General features: G+C 37.8%; 1 protein-coding gene and 1 long non-coding RNA gene across 3 annotated transcripts in view; one reads left to right on the forward strand and one right to left on the reverse strand.

The window, feature by feature from the left end:
* Window positions 1–171, reverse strand: part of NTN4 (netrin 4) — a 103,466-nt gene extending 103,295 nt beyond the window's left edge. Inside the window, exon 1 of one of the 2 annotated variants that reach the window (XM_034643987.1) lies at window positions 65–171. In XM_034643987.1, coding sequence (XP_034499878.1) covers window positions 65–170 — 106 coding nt within the window. In that variant the 5' untranslated portion in view covers window position 171. The remainder of the gene's footprint in view (window positions 1–64) is intronic. The other variant, XM_019799671.2, reaches the window with a different exon arrangement.
* LOC117796361 lies at window positions 1–13,065 on the forward strand. Its single transcript, XR_004620786.1, has 3 exons — window positions 1–110; window positions 3,795–3,956; window positions 12,983–13,065. It is a non-coding gene; the product is annotated as an uncharacterized LOC117796361 (long non-coding RNA).
* The last annotated feature ends 9,290 nt before the right edge of the window (window positions 13,066–22,355 follow it).

Raw genomic sequence — 22,355 nt, forward strand, 5'->3', positions numbered from 1 at the left:
CCCTGCGTGACCCCCCTGGTGCCCTCCAGCACCCACAGGCCTCTTCTGGGAAGCAGTCTCCCACCTTCTCCCGGAACATTCCAGAGAGCAGTTGACTCCCTCTTGATCAGGTCAGGGCATGCCAAGGGGCTTAAAAAACCGCGAAACAGGCTAGCGCCTACTTCCCACATCCCCCAGCAAAACAAACCCTCCCTTCCACTCCCCATCTCTCCACCCCTTCTCCCGGAGTCTCACGGTCCAGAAAAGGAACCCCCCAACCCAGCCAGCTCCGGGTCTTGGGCTTTGGACTAACTGCTAAGTGGCCTTCGCTGCTTCTCTGCTGCTGGGGGTGGGGGGTGGGGGCGGGAGAGGGCATCTGGGCTAAACAATCAATGCTTAGTTTATCCGAGGTGTATCCATTTTGATGTAAAAGGTGTTCCCTAATTCAAACTCAAGGTGCTAAAAGAAAAGGGTCACAGGATTGGCTAATGGGCAGTGTAAAACATCCTTGTCTAGAGGCAGGGGCTTGGCAAAGAGAAATTGGTCTTTCCAAGCACTCTCACGCCATATAGAATGTGTTGTGCTGTGAAAGAGTAATGTTGTGAAATAAGTTATGGGGGGCAATTTAGTAGCAACCAGAAGCAGCTAATTGAGGATAGGATTGTTCAGGACTGCTGCTATGGAAGGGGATTAAATAGCACTTGAGTCTGGGACATTTGCAAGTTCTATGAAAATATAATTCTATGCACACATCCAGGAGGATAGGCAAAAGTTAAGTAGGAAGCCGTGTTTTCGCACCACGTTCATTTTGTGCCTTTGAATAATTCCCAGAAAATTAACTATGTTAAAGATACCATTCAGTCGTGTGTTACTGATGATGACAATTCAGGGTTTTGGGTCTTAAGTACATGTTTTTCATGACTCACCTGGAGATATATAAGAAATTTGTATCTCCCAGGAAGAACTGGGATGAGGTCAGCTTCATCCATTTGGGAGACATTAAAATTATTCCTCTGGCCAGTACTGGGGAGTGGCAAAAGTTATGGGACAGCAATTTGTATAACACTTTAGAAAATAATCCGAGTTTTCAAATATTGGCAATGATGGGGCTTTTTTCATATCTTATGGATATGCTCCCATTTGAGTCACTGAAACACCTCTCCAAATTATTCTTTTTACCAAATAAATGATGGGAAATACAATAGCCAAAGGCTTGTGGCTACCAATATTAACCTAAAGGCTAAAGCAAATTAAAGAAAGAGCACATTTATTATTAACCTCTGAGTCTGCTCTGTTGAAGCAGAACTACACCATTTCTCATCACAGATTTCAGAAACATTTACTATCTGCACCAATCCCACCTGGATAAGATACTGCCTTGATTGCTCTATAACTGGTTCTTGTTTCTTTAACAAGACGTTAAGTTCCTTAATGGCAAAGCAGTCTTTCATACTTAGTTTATATAAAACATTATTATGCTTTTTTTAAAAGATTTTATTTATTTGACGGAGAGATAGAGAGAACAAGTAGGCAGACTGACAGGCAGAAGGAGAGGCAGGAGCAGGCTCTCTGCTGAGCAGGGAGCCTGACAACAACGAGGGGCTCTGGGCTCTATCCCAGGCCCCTGGGATCATGACCTGAGCCAAAGGCAGCCCCTTTAACCGACTGAACCACCCAGAGGCCCCTATTATGTTTTTTTTTTTTATAGTCTTCATTATTCTTAACTGAGAGCACCTGCTAGGTATATAATAAGTTTTCATTAAATATTTTTGAGTTATATGTAAACTATTGCTATATATGTAAGTACAGGATTAAAAAGAAAACCAATAAAATCAGAATGTTTCCCCATATTCTAAAGGAATCTACACCTTTACACTAATACTTTCCATATGAAGCAGCTCAGGAGAGAAAAGGTAATTAGTATTCTAATCAATTTCATTTGGTTACATAGTTTGGTTATAAATTCTATTTCCATTCTGAAGAAGCTATCCGGGGGAAGTTTATCTACATAAGGAAAATCTTGCTCAGTATCACTGCCTATGACTATTTTGGAAAAATCCAGTAATGGATTCAGAATTTTCTTTTTTAATTTTATGAATTAGTAGGAAGCTTAACAAACTTATGGAATTTCAATAACAAGTTTCCAGAAGCCACATGCTTGACAAATTAAATCTAGCATACCCCCAAGAACTTGGAAGAAAGCTAAAAGGGCCGTTAAGAACTAAAATAGATGGCAAAAAATCCATGCACCAAAGACCTTATTCATGGGAGAGCTCTTCAGACGTTCATTTAAATTATTCGTGCAATGTTAATAGGTTTGGTTATGCTGTTTTCCTAGACCACAACATATTAGAAGTAACAAATTAGAATGAAGTGGGATGACATTAAAACAAGGAATGAATTGAGGCCACCTGGTAGTAAGGAGGATGACAGAAATATAAAAAGTAGCTGTTAAGGACAAAAAAACCCACATAGCAGTCTGAGTGAGGCCTTTCAGTGCAGAGACAAAGCACCAAAAGGCTGAAAAGGTGTCACTCTGTTATAACTTATCACAGTGTGAGGTTTCTTATAACACAGGATACTCAACATCAAGAGGGAACCTTAGGGATCCCTCAGCCCAACTTCTCACCCCATAAGAAACCTCTCCACAAAATCTCTGTCCAATAGTCACCCAGTTTCTGTTCTAGAAATCTCGGTAAACAAAAGCCTCAAAAGCAGCCCTTTTCATTTTTGGTGGTGTTTTGTTTAACTGTGACATCTCTCTTCCTTGAAATTCTACCTATGCTTATAGTTTATTTTTCTGTGACTACGCAGAATAGGTCCAATTTATTTTCTGGTAGGTATTCAGAGATTTGAAGTCATGTTTTATTGCTCCACTTAACTATTCTCTTCTCCAAGTGTTTGTTTAATTGTCCATATGGCATGATTTCCAAAACTTTCATCTTCTTAGTCACCCTCTTTCAGATACACTGTGGTTTATCAATGTTGTTCTTATACTGTGCGTCTAGGACTCAAGTCCTGGTTTATGGGGATTGGTGCAGAATAAAACAGAACCAGCAGTTCCCCTAACTTAGGTCTAGGGCTTATACTTCTGCAGCTTAAAAATGCATTAGCAGCTGGGATGTTGGCTGGTATTATCCTTGAAGCAAATTAAAATCCCCTTGTCATATATTAATGAAGGGTCATTGATAAAAGAAAATATTTTGTTTAATCAGAAGGGAAGAGTTCTGTTAAAGTACATTGTAGGTAATAAGCATTCAATAAATATTAATTTAAAGGAAAAAATCAACAAGTTCAAATTGGAAAATTGGAAAAATGATTAAAAATTTAAAAAGAAACTGTTAGTGCTGAATGGGATAAATATGTATTTTCTGAAAAAAACAATCACTTCTATGGAAAAATCTGACTCTTCAACAACACTGTATACATGTGGTATTACTATACATTTCCAAGGAAAGGAAGAACTTTGCAATAGTGATATTTTTAGTATACCTAATATCTTTCTGCATTGAACTATAAACAAGATCTCATTTATCCTTGAAGCATCAATGTGTGGGAGGGAACAGGAATAGCTGCATGCATTTACAGAGAGAGAAAGTGATGTGAAAGATGTAAGTGCCAAATTTAGATCATCCAAGAAATATACACTGGAGATCGGACATGGGTTTTCAGATTTTTTTTTAAAAGAAATCATTGTTTATCCATCAACTTTCCATGAATGATCTTATCTCTCTTGGACCTAGAAGACTGTTGGGAGAAAATTAAATACAGAATGATTTCCATTGAAATAATCCTATATTTTGTTTCCTACCCAGGTCTATGCCCTTTAAAAACATCATCTTGGGAATTTCCTTAAGCTTTAATCTAAGCCTCCTGCCACTGGCACTGTTTCTCATTTCATGTGCTTCCTGGCTACAGCTGCTCATTCCTAGGATGGGAGTGAGAGCCTTTGAAACTACGCGTGCTCCTCCAGGAAGGTAAGTAGTAGTTTTCTTAAAAAAAAAAAAAAATGCACGCATGCTCTCTCATGTTTAAATTAATTATATGGAGCCTAAAAAGTTCAAACAAACAAGAACAGTGTTGTTACAGAGATAGCTACTTTGGACAGCACTGTATTGACACAAATTTTAAACACTTTTTCCTCTAAATAGCTCTTAACTAAAACTTTCCATAGATATTGCTATTCCCGACAGTGATGAAAAGGTGCTTAGAGACAAACTACTACTCTTTTAAATGTAAGAAAATAGACAAAGCGACAATGACTAAAGGCTGCATGAGTAAACAATATGGGTGATTCCTTTTATTTATTCATGTCTTTTATGTAATAGTGTAGTGGTTAGGAGCATGGACTGGCCTGGCTCCCCAGGTGTGAGCCTGGCTCCACCACCGAATAGCTGTGTGACTATGGGCAATGATAAATAAATAACCTGTCTGTACAACCATTTCCTCATCTGCCATATGGGAATAATAATAGCACCTAAGTTAATAAGGTTGTTATTAATATTAAATGAATTAATATTTATGAAGCAGTAGACAAGAGGAAGACCCAGGAGGCACTTTAAGCTTCGTTAAATACATACAATAGTAAAATACAAATCCATCATGTACATACGATCTCTTTTGACCTGCCCTGGAATGTCATCTTCAAGTTATATAGAGATGTTTAATAGGCAGAAGCTAAGTCGTTGCTCTTAATTAAGTCGTTGGCTAAATTTTAAATGTTGCATCACATCTATGAAAGCATCACACAGGAAATGAAAGTATGAGGCAACAGATCTTCTCCAGCTAGAGGCAGAGGGACATGAGCACTGACGGAGCAGCTACAACCTCCAGGCAGTGTTGAGTATGTTACAATTCTCACAAGGACTCACTAAGGTTAAGTTGTCAAGTCTTTGATGGGGAAACTGAAGGTCAGAGAAGTTAGATGCCTGAGCCAGGTCACAGAGCTAAGTGAGCAGACCACTAGGATTTGAAGTCCGGTGTGTCTGATTTTAAGTGGAGTCTTCTTCATTTCCTTTTTTGAGAGAGGTGGTATAGCTAGGCAGTTAAAGGAAGGGATCAAAACTAGACCGTCAATTTCTTCATCAGTTAAAAACGCTCCTAGAATGATTTCTACTTTGACAATCACAGTTTATTCACCACCATCTACCTGCTGATTTCCAAATCTCACTTATGAGTATATCCCACTGTCAGTGGACAGCTCTACCGAGACACCTCAAATTCAACACATTCAAAACTAAATTTATCGTCTTTCTCCCCTGTTATTCCTCCCATATTCCCTATCCTGTAGAACGTCACGACTATCCATCTACTAGATCAACACAAAAAGAGGAGGATTTTTCAGACTTCTGCACTCATGTACAGTGAGATGTACTAAGTATTATGAGGAAAAAGAGTTCCGTAGTCAAATAATCTTAACAATAAGTTAAGTTAAATAGGACTTCTCAGAATCTTTAAGAGGCTAAGTTCATTTCAAATCTCCAAGAAATGGAGCCTGGGTGGCTCAGTTATTTAAGCAGCTGCCTTTGGCTCAGGTCATGATCCTGGGGTCCTGGAATTGCCCCACATCAGGCTCCCTGCTCAGCGGGAAGCCTACTTCTCCCTCTCCCTCTGTCCCTCCTCTCCCCCACTCATGCTCTTTCTCTTTCTCTCTCTCTCTCAAATAAATAAATAAAATCTTCTAAAAAATCTCCAAGAAATGGATATGATATTATATTAGATAGGATTACATTCAGTTGCATGAACCCAACTTGTGGCTTAACCAGACTAAGATTGATTTTCCGCTCATGATGGAAGGTATACAGGAGGTATACAGCCCAGTATGAGTGCAGCTGCTCAAGAAAGTCATTAGAACTTGTGCAGTTTTCTTCTTCATTGTCGAAAGATGGCTGCTGTACTTCTAGGACTTGTGTCTGCATTCTAGGCAAGAGAGATGGAGAAAAAGAGAAGGAAAAAAGATATATGCTAGCTAAGTCTTAAAAAGCTTTCCCAGGGGCGCCTGGGTGGCACAGCGGTTAAGCGTCTGCCTTCGGCTCAGGGCGTGATCCCGGCGTTATGGGATCGAGCNTAAAATAAAAAAGCTTTCCCAGCAACCTTGCATATCTGCTTATATCTAATTATGCAGAACTGAGTTATGTGGCTTCTCCAGACCATAAGGAAGTCTGGGGAGGTGAGTATTTTAATTTGGCTTATTGCCACCCTTAAGAAAATCAGGCTCCTATTAGAAAAGGAGCTTGATTATTGAGGAGACAATCAGCTGTGTATGTCATCAAAAGTTAGCAATTTCACCAATATATTTGGCCCAAGCATTTACTAACATATCCGTGGCTGCCCATCATTGACAGATGGAATTCATGCTGCTTGCTTGGCGCCCAAACCTTCTGTGATATATCAGCTTCCTGCCACAGGCTCTCTACCGCCACCCACAGTGAGCTACCTGCAATCTCTGAGATGAACAACAGTGCTCCAGGCCTCTTCTGCACACTCTCTGCCTTTGCCTCTTCTTCTCACCTCCTTCTGGCTAACTCTGGTGGGACCTCAGAAATTCAGTTAAGCTGCTGTCACACCTCCTTTTTTACTCTTTCCCTTTCCAACTGGGTTAGTTGTCCCCTATCCTCCCCTGCATTACTATATTATCCTCAACTATAGTTTTTCCCCTTATAGATTGAGTGAAAAAAGAAAATAAAACCAGGAGGCACAATTGTATTTATGCTTTAATTATAACTAAAGGAAATATACACATGAAAAGAGCATAGACTAGATCAAAATGTTAGAAATGATTGATTCTCTGGCTTCTAAACTTTTAGCAAAATCTTATAATAGTTGTGATTACATTTTTATTTCAAAAATAGAACAACTTAGGGGCGCCTGGGTGGCATAGCGGTTGGACGTCTGCCTTCGGCTCAGGGCATGATCCTGGCATTATGGGATCGAGCCCCACATCAGGCTCCTCCACTATGAGCCTGCTTCTTCCTCTCCCACTCCCCCTGCTTGTGTTCCCTCTCTCGCTGGCTGTCTCTATCTCTGTCAAATAAACAAATAAAATCTTAAAAAAAATAGAACAACTTAAGACAGAATATGATAAGGCAGAACATGAAAAGTGGCTTATAAAGTAGGCAATTAGCAGCAGGTGGAACACTGTGGGCTCAGGAGGTGAGAAGAGCTACGTGGAGAATGCGGACTAAGCTGGGTCCAACAACTGGATAGGCTTAGATGGATGTGGTAGCAGGTGTGGGCAAGCCTTGTTGGTAATCGTCACGTAAATGCTCAGGCCACACCTGTATATTCACAATATACGAAGTGCCTCCTGGACAGTGAGTAGCATCCATTAAGAGAAGGGATTCATGGGGATCAGTGGGAGATGGGGAGGAAAAAGTAGATTAAGACCAAACAGTTAAAGGCTTGGTGAGTTAGGCTGTTTTGTGTTGGGAAATTACATGATAGTTGTCATTATCTGGAAATGGCATATAATATATTAGAAAAGACAGGGCCTGGAAGAGGAGTGAAGAGCTACTGTATGACAAGAGCTAGGTTGAAACCAAGGTGGTGATAGGGAAAATGGAAAAAGAGAGAGATTGAAGAAAAAACAAAATATGAAGAATTGATGGGACTTTGTAACCGTTTGATGGTAGAATTGGCAGAATTCAAGAATGCCTTGGTGGCTGTGAATCTGGTTAGTTGGAAAAAATGGTAGTTTCTTTTTCAGAAATAGGAGAATCAGGAAATGTAGCTAGTCTGGGAGTTGGGACGATAGGAGATGGCCGGCTGCATTGTGAAAAGGTTGATGTAGAGAGAATGGCAGGCCAGTCACATCCAGCAGACAGTTAACCTGGCATTGGAGCTTAGCAGAACAAGTCAAGTCTCCAGATACAGGTGTAGGAATCATTTACATAAAGATACAGTTGAAATAATAAGCATAAAATAAATCCCCAAGAGAAGCAGACTATTTTAAGAATGTTTACCACCAGTATTATAACTTTAGGTAATTTGTAATTATCGTGATAAAACATTAGTGTAGGAAAGACTTTGGAAGTTATTGAGGCCAATCTCCTTTTTCAACATGAAATAACTGAGGACCATTGAGATTATACATTTAAAACCTAAAGCCTATTTACCGTAGACTCCAGAGTATTCAAAGTTATACAGCTAGTTAGGATTAGTGACTGAATTGGGATTGAGCTTTCTCTTTGCCCAGTGACTCTTATACCAGCAGCCAAGAACACAAAGGTTCTGCTAAGTTTTTCTGGCTCAAAGAAATTATTGTCCAAAAATTAGAAAACCATTTTTTAAAAGCCCACAATTTCCTGCATATGAGACTCCTGACTTTGGGAAACAAACTGAGGGTTGCTGGAGGGGAGGTGGGTGGGAAAATGGGGTAACTGGGTGATGGGTATTAAGGAGGGCACATGATGTGATGAGCACTGGGTGTTATACCGAACCTATGAATCGCTGAACATTATATCAAAAACCAATGATGTACTGTACCTTGGCTAATTGAATTTCAATTTGAAAAAAAGCCCACAATTTCCTAAAGCAGCAATTTGATTTAAAAAACCCAACACCTTTGTCAATAGGTGGGATTTCAAAATAAATAATATAGGACAATGTATTCAAGCTGCTATTTAAGCTAGCTATGCTCTGGTTTGACTTTAACTATAGGTCTTAATTTCCCCGGATATTTATTTACCTTAATTTCCCTGAATTACACCGCAATTTCAAACATAAGCATGTTTCTGAAAATTTTGATTTCAAATCTCACAAGATTACAAATGCAATTTAGAGGGCAAATCTATGACACTATCTGCTTTAACCCTAAATTCAGTATAACGTAGCTTACCTTAGAAGAGAGATTCAGTTACTAGGAAAATCAGAACTTCGTTATGCAATGTCTAATCATAACAGCATCTTCAGAGCTCAAGGTAATAGTTTCTGGGTATTAATGCCTTTAAAAAAAAAGATTTTATATATTTATTTATTTGAGAAAAAGCACAGAATAAGTGAGAGAGAGCATGATCGGGGAGAGGGACAGGGGGAAAGGGGCAGGGGGCAGAGGGAGAGGGAGAAGCAGACTCCCTACTGAGCAGGGAGCCTGACTTGGGGCTCAGTCCCAGGACCCTGAGATCATGACCTGAGCCGAAGGCAGATGCTTAACCAACTGAGCCACCCAGGGACTCCGGTATTAATGCCTTTTAAAAACCTGCAAATAAAAAAATTTTTTTTAATTAAAAAAATAAAAACCTGCAAATAAGTGGTAAAAGACATTGCAAGCCAATAGACACCCAAAGTTAAAATAAAAAGTTCACTTATGTTCCTACAAAATCCAAAATAACACCTCCAATGTTCTACCTTAAACCTTTCCTACTTATAAATGCTATTTACTCACAGAAATATTCCCTATTAAATTTGAGAAATTAGAACCTTAAAGTCAAAGTTAATACAAAAGTAATACAAAAATATTCATTACTCTGGTGAAGTCCAAGCACTTTTTCATGCATGCAGTTAATCTCTGTAACATAACTATAGAAGATTCCTTCATCATGAAGGGACAGTACATCATTTTTCCACTTTCTTCCCTCCTTTAGGAATGTTTGAGTGAATGCAAGTTTTATTGCAAGAAGAGAAGAGGGAATCTTCTTTTAAATTAATTAGTTAATGTTAGGATATATGATATTCTTGTTAAGGACAGAATTCTGGTTTTGGTAATAAAAACATAGAAAGGGCCCCCTAGGTGGCTCAGTGGGTTGAGTGGCTGACTCTTGGTTTCGGCTCAGTCATGATCTCAGGATCCTGGGATTGAGTCCCACATCCGTCTCTACACTCATTGGGGGATGGGGGGTCTGCTTGAGGATTCTCTCTCTCTCCCTCTCTCTGTCCACCCCCACTCTCTCTCTCTCTCAAATAAATAAATAAATCTTAAAAAAACCACACACACACACAGAACTGTATTTTTAAAAATTTTTTATTATGTTATGTTAGTCGTCATACAGTACATCATTAGTTTTTTTTTTTTAAGATTTTATTTATTTATTTGACAGAGATAGAGACACCCCACGAGAGGAGGAACACAAGCAGGGGGAGTGGGAGAGGAAGAAGCAGGCTCACAGCAGAGGAGCCTGATGTGGGGCTCAATCCCATAACGCCGGGATCATGTCCTGAGCCGAAGGCAGACGCTTAACCGCTGTGCCACCCAGGCGCCCCACATCATTAGTTTTTGATGTAGTGTTCCATGATTCATTGTTTGCGTATAACACCCAGTGCTCCATTCAATACATGCCTTCCTTAATACCCATCACCGGCCTATCCCAATACCCCAACCCCCCTCCCCTCTGAAGCCCTCAGTTTGTTTCCCAGAGTCCATAGTCTCTCGTGGTTCATTTCCCCTTCTGTTTAACCCCCCTTCATTCTTCCCTTCCTTCTCCTACCGATCTCTCTGCTATTTCTTATGTTCCATAAATGAGTGAAACCATATGATAATTGTCTTTCTCTGCTTGACTTATTTCACTTAGCATAATCTCCTCCAGTCCCGTCCATGTTGCTGCAAATGTTGGGTAACCGTTCTTTCTGATGGCTCAGTAATATTCCATTGTATATATGGACCACAACTTCTTAATCCAGTCATCTGTTGAAGGGCATCTCGGCTCCTTCCACGATTTAGCTATTGTGGACAATGCTGCTATGAACATTGGGGTGCATATGGCCCTTCTCTTCACTACATCTGTATCTTTGGGGTAAATACCCAGTAGTGCAATTGCTGGGTCATAGGGTAGCTCTATTTTTAACTTTTGGGGGACCTCCACACTGTTTTCCAAAGTGGCTGTACCATCTTGCATTCCCACCAGCAGTGCAAAAGGGTTCCATTTCCTCCATATCCTCTCCAACATTTGTTGTTTCTTGCCTTGTCAGTTTTTGCCATTCTAACTGGCGTAAGGTGGTATCTCAATGTGGTTTTGATTTGAATTTCCCTGATGGCTAATGATCTTGAACATTTTTTCATGTGTCTGTTAGCCATTCGTATGTCTTCATTGGAAAAGTGTCTGTTCATATCTTCTGCCCATTTTTTGATTTGATTATTTGTTTCTCGTGTATTGAGTTTGAGAAGTTCTTTATAGATCTTGGATACCAGCCTTTTATCTGTAGCTTCATTTGAAAATATCTTCTCTCATCACACGGAACTGTATTAACCCTATTTAAACAACACTGAAATTTATATTAACAAGAATCCTGAAGCATCGGGGGATTTGTCTGTCTACTAATGACCCTACAGGAAATTTGTTCTGTGGAACTATTATATTCTCTAGCCTCCTATCGAGCCAGCAGGGGAAAAGGAGGAAGTACTGATTTCTATCTCCTACTCTGAAAAACAAAACAAAACCTGCAGATGTAAGGTAATAAGTAGCTAAAGCCAGTAGCTTCAAATTCTTTTCTCAATCTCACTGGTGTGGTCCTGGGTATACCACTTTTAAATATACAGAGTCAAATATACTTAAGGTTTCCTAGTGTGTATTTTCTTTCTTTTGTTTTCCTTTTTTTTTTTTTTTTTGGTACACAAAAGGATATTCAGTTGCCCCTTTATGGACTCAAAATATCCTGCAAACAGTAAATAAATGTCTTGAATATGTATATTATCCAAAGGGATAAGTAAATAGAGTTGTATATAGAAGTAACCCCCCCCCACACACAGATGTGGATGAACTTGAAATCTTGATAGGACTTTTTCCTCCCTTTTCTAACCAATAACGATAGCTAGCATTTACTGGGGACTTAATGTACGGCAGGCATTGTGCTAAACACTCTATATACATTCTCTTCAATCCTCACAGTCACCCAGGAAGAGACCTTGAATCATCATCCTCACTTTACAAATGAGAATTGAGACTCAGGGCAGAGCCAAGACCATAACCCAAGTCACAGATCTCCAAAACTCATGAGCAAACCACCATATCCTTCAGGGGTCTTTGGGAAATATAGAAAAGAAGTAAGAAGGGCAAACTCATCATCCCAAGAAACTAGTTTCATTTTGGCACATTTCTTTCTGATCTTATTTCTATCCATACAATTTTTTCCATATTCTTTTTCACTTATTGTTGTTATTAGAAATTCTCCCAAAATATCAATTTTCATGACCACATATTGTTCCAGTGAGTGCATATACCTTGTTCTACTTAATGCTGCATTTATTTGGCCACATGGGTTATTTTCAAATTTTTGCTATTTTAAATAATACTTTTATAAATATCTTTGTGAATTAAATATTTTCTTAATCTGGGATTATTTCTTTATAATCACTAAAATGGAAATACCAGGGCAAGGAAGAGGTATGTTGAAAGCCACATTGCCAAATTTCTTTTTCAAAAGAGTTGCACTAGGGGCACCTGGGTGGCTCAATCCGTTAAGTGTCCAACTCTTAGTTATGACTCAAGTCATGATTTCAGAGTCCTGAGATTGACCTCCAAGTTGGGCTCCACACTCAGCGCAGAGTCTGCTTGTCCCTTTCCTCTGCTCCTCCCCCTGCTTTCTCTCTCTCATATAAATAAAAATTTTTTAAAAAGGTTGCACTAATATATGCTGCTTGTTTCACCTCGCCCATATCAGACCTGAATATTATATTTTAGAAATACAAATTTCCTAATTCAGTATCTGAAAAGGGATATTTTAAAGTTTGCATTCCTTTGATTTTTGGATTGTATGTCAAATTGAAAATGTTTTCTGTGCTTGCTGATCAGTTTTATTTCACTAGTTTCTTAAGGTAGAAGCTTAAGTTTTGATTTTAGATCTTTCTTCTTGTCTAACATATGCATTTAATGCTATAAATTTCCCTCTAAGCAGATTGATGTTGCTCCGTCCCACAAATTTTGATAAACTGTACTTTTATTTTTCTTTAATTCAAAATATTTTAAATTTCTCTTGAGATTTCTTCGTTGGCTCATGGGCTATTTAGAGGTGTGTTGTTTAATTTCCAGGTATTTAGGGATTTTCTAAATATCCTTCTGCTACTTATTTCTAGCTTAATTCCATTGTGGTACAAGAATGCACTTTGATACAAAATCAATGCCCAGAAATCAGTTGCATTTCTATACACGAATAATGAGACTGAAGAAAGAGAAATTAGGGAATCCATCCCATTTACAATAGCACCAAAAACCATACGTTACCTTGGAATTAACTTAACCAGAGACGTAAAGGACCTATATGCTAGAAACTATAGATCACTTTTGAAAGATATTGAGGAAGACATAAAAAGATGGAAAAATATTCCATGCTCATGGATTGGAAGAATTAACATAGTTAAAATGTCCATACTACCCAGAGCAATCTACACTTTCAATGCTATCCCGATCAAAATACCGAGGACATTTTTCAAAGAACTGGAACAAATAGTCCTTAAATTTGTATGGAACCAGAAAAGGCCCCGAATCTCCAAGGAACTGTTGAAAAGGAAAAACAAAGCTGGGGGCATCACAATGCCGGATTTCGAGCTGTACTACAAAGCTGTGATCACAAAGACAGCATGGTACTGGCACAAAAACAGACACATCGACCAATGGAACAGAATAGAGAACCCAGAAATGGACCCTCGGCTCTTTGGGCAACTAATCTTTGATAAAGCAGGAAAAAACATCCGGTGGAAAAAAGACAGTCTCTTCAATAAATGGTGCTGGGAAAATTGGACAGCTACATGCAAAAGAATGAAACTTGACCACTCTCTCACACCATACACAAAAATAAACTCCAAATGGATGAAAGACCTCAATGTGAGACAGGAATCCATCAAAATTCTAGAGGAGAACATAGGCAACAACTTCTATGACATCGGCCAGAGCAACCTTTTTCACGACACATCTCCAAAGGCAAGAGAAATAAAAGATAAAATGAACTTATGGGACTTTATCAGGATAAAGAGCTTCTGCACAGCCAAGGAAACAGTCAAAAAAACTAAGAGACAGCCCACGGAATGGGAGAATATATTTGCAAAGGACACCACAGATAAAGGACTGGTATCCAAGATCTACAAAGAACTTCTCAAACTCAATACACGAGAAACAAATAAACAAATCATAAAATGGGCAGAAGATATGAACAGACACTTTTCCAATGAAGACATACAAATGGCTAACAGACACATGAAAAAATGTTCAAAATCATTAGCCATCAGGGAAATTCAAATCAAAACCACACTGAGATACCACCTTACGCCAGTTAGAATGGCAAAGATAGACAAGGCAAGAAACAACAATTGTTGGAGAGGATGTGGAGAAAGGGGATCCCTCCTACATTGTTGGTGGGAATGCAAGTTGGTACAGCCACTCTGGAAAACAGTGTGGAGGTCCCTTAAAAAGTTAAAAATTGAACTACCCTATGACCCAGCCATTGCACTACTGGGTGTTTACCCCAAAGATACAGACGTAGTAAAGAGAAGGGCCATATGCACCCCAATGTTCATAGCTGCATTGTCCACAATAGCCAAATCATGGAAGGAGCCGAGATGCCCTTCAACAGATGACTGGATTAAGAAGCTGTGGTCCATATATACAATGGAATATTACTCAGCTATCAGAAAGAACGAATTCTCAACATTTGCTGCAACATGGACGGCACTGGAGGAGATAATGCTAAGTGAAATAAGTCAAGCAGAGAAAGACAATTATCATATGATTTCTCTCATCTATGGAACATAAGAACTAGGATGATCGGTAGGGGAAGAAAGGGATAAAGAAAAGGGGGGTAATCAGAAGGGGGAATGAAACATGAGAGACTATGGACTATGAGAAACAAACTGAAGACTTCAGAGGGGAGGGGGTGGGGGAATGGGATAGACTGGTGATGGGTAGTAAGGAGGGCACGTATTGCATGGTGCACTGGGTGTTATACGCAACTAATGAAGCATCGAACTTTGCATTGGAATCCGGGGATGTACTGTATGGTGACTAACATAATATAATAATAAAACAATAAATAAATAAATAAATAAATAAACAAACATACTCAAAAAAAAAAAAGAATGCACTTTGTATGATTCCTGTTCTTTTAAATTTGTTAAGATATATTTTATGACCCAGATGTGGTCTATCTTGGTGAGTTTGAGTACATGTGTATCCTGCTATGGTTGGATGGAGTAGTCTATAGATGTCAACTCAATTAAACTGATCTGTTCAAGTCATCTACATTCTTACTGTTTTCACCCTTTTCAAATTATACTCATTTTTAGTGACCAGTGAACAAGACAACAGAAGAGAAAAATAAATAAAAAGTTAAATTATACTTAAAGCTTATATTGTAGGAAACAGCTTTCCATATATGCTTTCCATGAAGTTTTTAATTTTTGTCTATTACCTTTTTCTAACAATGAAAAGGATGTATGAGAGGAAAAGCTGGTTGAGAGAGTGAGCCAGAAACACAGAAGAAAATGTTGAAAGGAAACACCAGTCACGTCACTAGTCTGAGATTTTTCCATATTCTGAATGTTCTCATGCCTATTGAAAAAAAAAAGCGTATTGCCAAGGATTTTACCTTTTTTTAAAAAAAAGGTTTTATTTATTCATTTGAGAGAGAGAGTGTGTGCACATGCACGGGGAGGGGAGGTGGGAAGCAGAGAGGGAAGGAGAGGGGAAGGGAGAGGGACAAGCAGACTCCACACCGAACACAGGGCCCCATGTGGGACTTGATCCCAGGGCCCTGAGATCACAACCTGAGCTGAAACCAAGAATCAGACTCCCAACTGACTGAGCCACCACCAAATCCAGGTGCCCCACCAAGGATTTTATCTTTATCTGTCTTCTTGAGAATTCATAGTTTTCAATGAAAAAAGTAATAATGTAACACTTAAAAGAGACCATCTGTAATCTTGTGTTTTAAACTGAGCCTGTTTTCGCTGTAAAATATCACCAACTCATGGCTATAGAGTTGGAAAGGTTCTGTAGTACAGAAAATTCAGCTGATTACATAGTATTATAGCTTTAAGAAATGCTTCAAAAGCAGTTGGACTATTTGGAAAATCTTTTTCATAACAAATGTGTTCTTCCTTTAAAATGTAAACACTGAGCCAATCTTAGAAGCAAACATTGACTGCATACTTATGTCAAGTCAGTTGTTGTATTTTAGTTACAACAATGCAAAAACGTGAAGCATAGGTTTACTTTTTAACTCCAACCCTGTTCAAAGATCACTTATTGGCCTCTGAAGGAACAGGTGGCATGTCTGTTATAGTTTAACAAGTGGCCCTTCAGTGAGGTATAGTCATTCAGATACCTCTGGATGCTTTGGATGCTCTCATGTGTGGCAGGGTGCACTTGCTAAAAACATTCTCCTCTCTAGATCTGGACACCTAAATTCTATATCTTAGGCATGGGGCATGTATTCCAGACTTCCCTTTTGAGTCATAAATGAAAAATGCCATCTTGCAACTAAGATAACAATTGCTTTGCCAAGAGATCACATTCTTAATTTCTTAATATTGACATAAATATTCCAGTTCTTGGTGAATCAGATAGCTTTCTGTTTGCAGTATATATCTGAGCATTTCATCCTTTTGATAACAGAGTTTACGTGGATTTTTTTTCTATCAGAGGTACTGTTAATGATACTAAGCTTCCCAAAGAATTTCAGATTCACCCCAAATAACAGCAATCAATTCTGTTCTACGACTCAAATTTGTTACGTTGGGTTGAATTGGAATTATCTTATGTTTATAGCTAATTTTAGGAATGTTTACATCTTTAGGAAATTGAATTCACATTTTTACGAACAGGGTATAATTTTCCATGTATTTAGGTCCTCTTTTAGAATTTCAATAGAGTTTTATAATTTTCTTCATAAAAATCTTGCCGATTTTTTATTCAACTCACTCCTAAACACTATTTTCGGTTGTTTTTATAACTGATATGTTTTTTAAATGATATTTTTAAAGTCTCTGTTGTTAGTATACTGGAATGTAATTTTTTTTGTATATTGATCTTATATCTAGCAACCTTATTAGATTCTTGGGTCTAACAATTTGTAGGCTTTTGGAGTCTTCTGCATAAACAACCGTATCATATGTGTGTTCATTCAATTTGTTTCTTCTTTTCCAATCCTTTTAACTTTTTGTTTGTTTGTGGGGTTTTTTGCTAATTATACTGGCTAGAACATTTAGTGCATTTTGAATAGTCACAATATTGGAAGGCTGGTGATCTTCCTTATTATCATGTGAGGTAAACAGTGTGTTTAAAAGATGTTTTTCTTCTTTTTCACCCTGCACTTGGTGTTTTGTACCTAGAGAATTAAAATTTTCTAATGTTCACTATTGCCAGACTCATATCTTATTTTTAATCATTTCCCATATCTTTATCTCTTCTACCAGTTGAATTGCTCTTTATACACTTTCTAAGTCCATGTTCTAAATTAAATTTTCTCATTTCCAATGGTGTATTTTTGTGAAACTGAATATTGATTGCAAAATCAATTCCCTACTGAGAAATTGTCTTTCTCTTTTTATTCAAATTACTTCTTAACACTCATCGCTTCCGGGAAAAACTTAATTTATAAAGAAAATTTCTTCAAAGACAATAAGATGACTCTGGGCCTACATAACACTTTTAGTGAAGTGTTCTTTATTTCTTCCTATAACGTTTCCAGTACTTCCAAACATGCAGATTGCTTGGTTGTACAACATCAGAGGCACCACTCATATCCTTGTCTATGTGAATGGCATGCCCTGGAATTATGCGGTGCACAATCTGCAAGACTGATGTGGTAACTTTGCCTAATGTATTTTACTTTTCTGTCTAATTAGGACTGTGAGGTCTGTCCCAAGCAAGTAGTAAGAATCTACAGATATCTGACTCAAAAAATAACCCTAAATGTGTTTCGAAAAGATTGTTCAGCTGTAAGCAGAAAAATATTATGTTTGGGAGACATGTTTCCATAATAGAGCTTTAGTATGGCAATCTCCTTCTTCTACCCCAAATCAGTAATGATTCAGTGTTCTTTACTTTAGTATTATATAAGTAAGTAAATCATCACTCTGTTTGTATAAATACAATTAGGTTGAGAAAAAAATGGGAAGAGTGGGGAGGAATTCCTTGGGGGAAAGAATCAACATAAAACTAACACAATTATAAATCTCATTTGTAGTAATAATATTTGTGATGAGATAATGATAATGGTAAGATGGTGATAATAATGAATTCTAGTTGTTTGGCTTAGTTCCAGATTTAAGCTACACTGGGGCTTAGATTCTGACATTAAAAACATTTTAAAAAGAGAGAGAAAGGATTACATAGCATAGCTTCTAGTTTCTCACTGAGAAATGTATGCCAAACATACAGTGACACCAGATTTTCAATTGTAACCTTTTGAACTCTTACCTCACGCCCAAGCAAAGTCAAAATTAATTTTATCTGATTGAAACTATAGTTCTCTTTAGAAAGGCAGGTCTTTAGTTATAGACTAAAAAGGGCAAAGACTATAGCCAATTCATCTTTGTAACTGCCCATCTAGAGTTGTTTTTTTTTTTTTCCACTCACTCATTCATTCAGTATTGGATAGCACAGGCCTAGACCTCTCAGAAGGGTAATGTCACAAAGGAAATAACACGTGCTAGGTACTTTGGTAAGCACATGCACTAACTTTCACTATCAGAAAAAAGCACCTGTCAGATGGAGCCAAAGTGTGAATCAATCATGACCTTGCCAGAAAAGGATAAATTTGGATGCTCTGACCAATTTGCAAATAATGATGCTAGCATAGGAGCAAAACAGAAGGCAAAAATCTAGATTACAGGTCATAAGGAAAAAGTTATGAATAGTCAAGAGTTGGAAAAGGAACTTAAGTTTAAAAATAAAAAAGTCTGCCCTGGCAATGTACAAGGCATATTAGGCTTGTCGCTCCTAGGAGGTGACCAGCGAGCAGCAGCTGTGATTAATTCATCTGTGCCAGTGCTGGGCACAAATGAGTTCTCAATAAATATCTGTTGAAAATGAAGGAAAAAATGATCAATTAGCTAGCTATGTGACCTAGTTAGAAATATTCCAATTTGCCAATGTCATGTGGTTAAAACAAATCTGTTTCTGAGTTGTTTCTGTGGGTGTGGTTCTCAGCCCAGGATTGGTGACACATCAGGAAAGATGGCAAACAGACTGAGAACAAGTGCCGCAAAAAGTGATCTCACTGTAACAGCATGGGTGGGCCTGGTAGGTCAGTTCTCATAAAAGCACATTTGCTCTAGAAAGTTCTCAGATGACTAAGAAGAAGCTGACAGAAATTGAACAGATTTCATCATTAAACAAGTAGAAAACATCAAATAGGTAATGGGAAATGTTGAATGATGGTAGGAGGAAACATTTTTAGGTACTTTCATAACCTCCTGCCTCTTTCATTCCCTTTCACACTCAGTTTTCTCCTCCCATCCCCCACATCCCTCCCAACCCTCTCCTACAAGGCTGAGATGCTTTAATCAATTCAAGAGCACTGTCTTTGGAGGTTAAGTAACTTGCCCAAAATCACCTGAGAAGAGACAGAGCCAGGGTTTTGAAAAGTTGGCCAGGGCTCCTGGCCATTACCATTCTACAGCACTAGACCATGCAGTAGTTACATAGCAGGCAGAAAACAAAATACCTTAAAGGCTGGGTTTTTTTTTTCTATTCTGTCATTAAGCAGCAATTATCCTTCCACCCAAAGATTCCAATCTTCCTCACCAGAAAAAGCCATCTAAAAGTTTCTAAATCACCCGCCAGTATAAAACAAGAAAACACAAAAGATCCAGAAATCTCCAGTAATAAAGAATAGAGGTGGGAGAGGGCAGGGTGAGCATGGGAATAATAATAATATGTATCTTATAGGTTTTGATAGGATTAAATAAGTTAATAAAAGAACTTAGAAAAATGCTTGACACATAGTAAGCATTTAATAAAAGTTAACTATTATTGGGGTCCCTGGGTGGCTCAGTTGGTTAAGCATCCAACTCTTGATTTTGGCTCAGGTCATGATCTCAGGGTCCTGCGATGGAGCCCCACCTTCGCTCAGAGGAGAGTCCACTTCAGGATTCTCTTTCCCTTTGCCCCTCCTACTGCTCTCTCTCTTAACACTCTCAAATAAACAAATAAATCTTTAAAAAAAAAAAGTTAACTATTATTTATCTGTTTCCTATCAGGTACAACAGATTTTTTTTCCTAATTAGCCTAAAGAAAATTTCAATATCCCTCTGTGTCTTCAGTTTCCGTCACCTAAGAATGTGGTTTCTAGCACCTACCCATGTGTTTAAAAACTCTTTGTAACGTATTTGGATATTCCATGTTGCAATGGAATGCAACATACCCTAACTTACTATTTGGACCAGATACTCATACTGCTTTAACACAGGTGAATTAACAGATTATTGATCATGCTGCAAACGCAGATCAGTAAAAGGGCGAAGAGCCCAGACCCCGGCATTCTCATTGTAGTTTAGAACCCCAGATCTTCCTCTCACTAGCAGATGGACTTTGAGTGAATTATCCCGCCTCTGTATGCCTCAGTTTCCTCATCTGTAAATTGGGATAGTAATAGTATCTACTTCATAGATTTGTTATGGGATTAAATGAATCATTACATGTAAAGTTCTAGGAATAGTGCCTTGCACATACTATGCACTCATGTGAGTTATTATTTCTTTTATACCTTCTCCATTTACTTGAAAAATTATATTTTCCCAATGGATTTTTTAAAAAATTTATCAGTAAAATGTTCATAGAGAAACATTCAAGTTTCCCCACTCTAAATGCCTAAACATATTTAATATGTGGTTGAAAGTCAACCCTTTCTACCTCTCTGCCTAATTTTAGTATATTGAAATCATTGCTTTAATCTTATTTTAATCCTCAAGTAGTTAGCTGGAAGTTGTTGTCTTTTATTATCTCAGACTGTGACTTTGCCCAAAATCCAATCATATGTTTAAACTACAATATTTATGTAATTTCCTAACGATTCCCTAACAAAGCAAACTGTTAGAATATAGTAAATACAACAAATACTTAGAATATTTTATATTTTTATACAGACACTGCTGAGCATCTTAAGTCTTAGGGCTCAAAGATAAAACAAAATACATGTACATATTTTTAATCTTTACTCTTAACTACTGTTCATGAAGTATTGAAATGAACAACAGGCTCACATCAAGCAGGGAAATATGCTAGTGACTCATCACATTTTAATGCTGCTTAATTTTCAGGCTTCCTGTGTGAATTAGCTAAGAGTTACAGCAATTTAAAGAATAATGACTAAAACCTTTTCTATTTCCTGCTTAATTTCCTTCTCAAGGAAAAGTTTTCGTTTTTAAATATTATTTGGACATTTTCTATTTAAAGAAAACCAGGGAATTAAAATTCTCTTAATAAGCATATCTTTTAGAACTAAGAATTCAGGTGAAGGAACAAGTGAATAGAATAAAAGCATTTTTATAAGTTCAGAAAGAATGGGTCTGTGTAGATCTAGATAAAAAATTCAATCAAATATCGTCTGTGTCTCATTTAAATTATTTGTATTGTTGCTAGTCTGTGAATCTTCCGGTCTTGTCCCAATTTCGCATCATTCACATACCTGCACGCCAGATATTAAGTGGCATCAGGGCAGCCCAACAGAGATAACCTCCTCTAGGAAAAAAGAATGAATAAAGAAGTTTTGCCATTTGGATCACGCCTTGGAAAATGTCAGAGGTATAGTAGAAAAAATAACTGAAATTAAAAAGACATTAAAAAATTAACTTATAAGGAAATCAAAGTGATCAGCTTTCTTATATGTAGTTATGAAAAAACAATACACTCACATTACTAAGGGTGTAGATAAGATTTTAACTAGAGCAAAGTCCTCTTGGTGGACTGGATATTTTTAAATATTATATACAGAATTTTTAAACTCTATTTGAAATCAGTGGCTACCCCAAAATTTTGTGTCTTTCTCTGCTTCCATTTCATGATCTATAAGGAGTTAGCTTAGCACTCTCTTCAGAGCATAGGTTGAAAAGGCATTTTAATTTCCACCTCAGAGTAATTTTAAAACCACATCAATTATTTTTCATGTGCAGCTGTTTTTTATCCACAAATTATTGCTCTAGGCAGTTTTACTTTACCACACATTTCAGAAGAGAAGGAATGAAGGGGAACCAGCTAATCTACAAATGTTTTACCAACAGTAGATCAGACCCCCCCCAAAAAAGTGGGGGGGGCATTATGAACCAAAACTTCTTTAGAAATAAGAACTGCTCATTAATAGTCTAAGCATTGTATATATGATCCACTTAACTTTCATTCAATGACCACCAAAAGGTCGATTCCAAATTTACTGTTCCCCCTATCACTTATTCATCAAAAAATATTTACTTTTGTGCTGGGAAACGTAAGTGAGGCATAAGGCTATTCTCAAGA

The sequence above is a fragment of the Ailuropoda melanoleuca genome, chromosome 15, assembly GCF_002007445.2.
Source record: "Ailuropoda melanoleuca isolate Jingjing chromosome 15, ASM200744v2, whole genome shotgun sequence".
In the NCBI taxonomy this organism is placed as follows: Eukaryota; Metazoa; Chordata; class Mammalia; order Carnivora; family Ursidae; genus Ailuropoda; species Ailuropoda melanoleuca.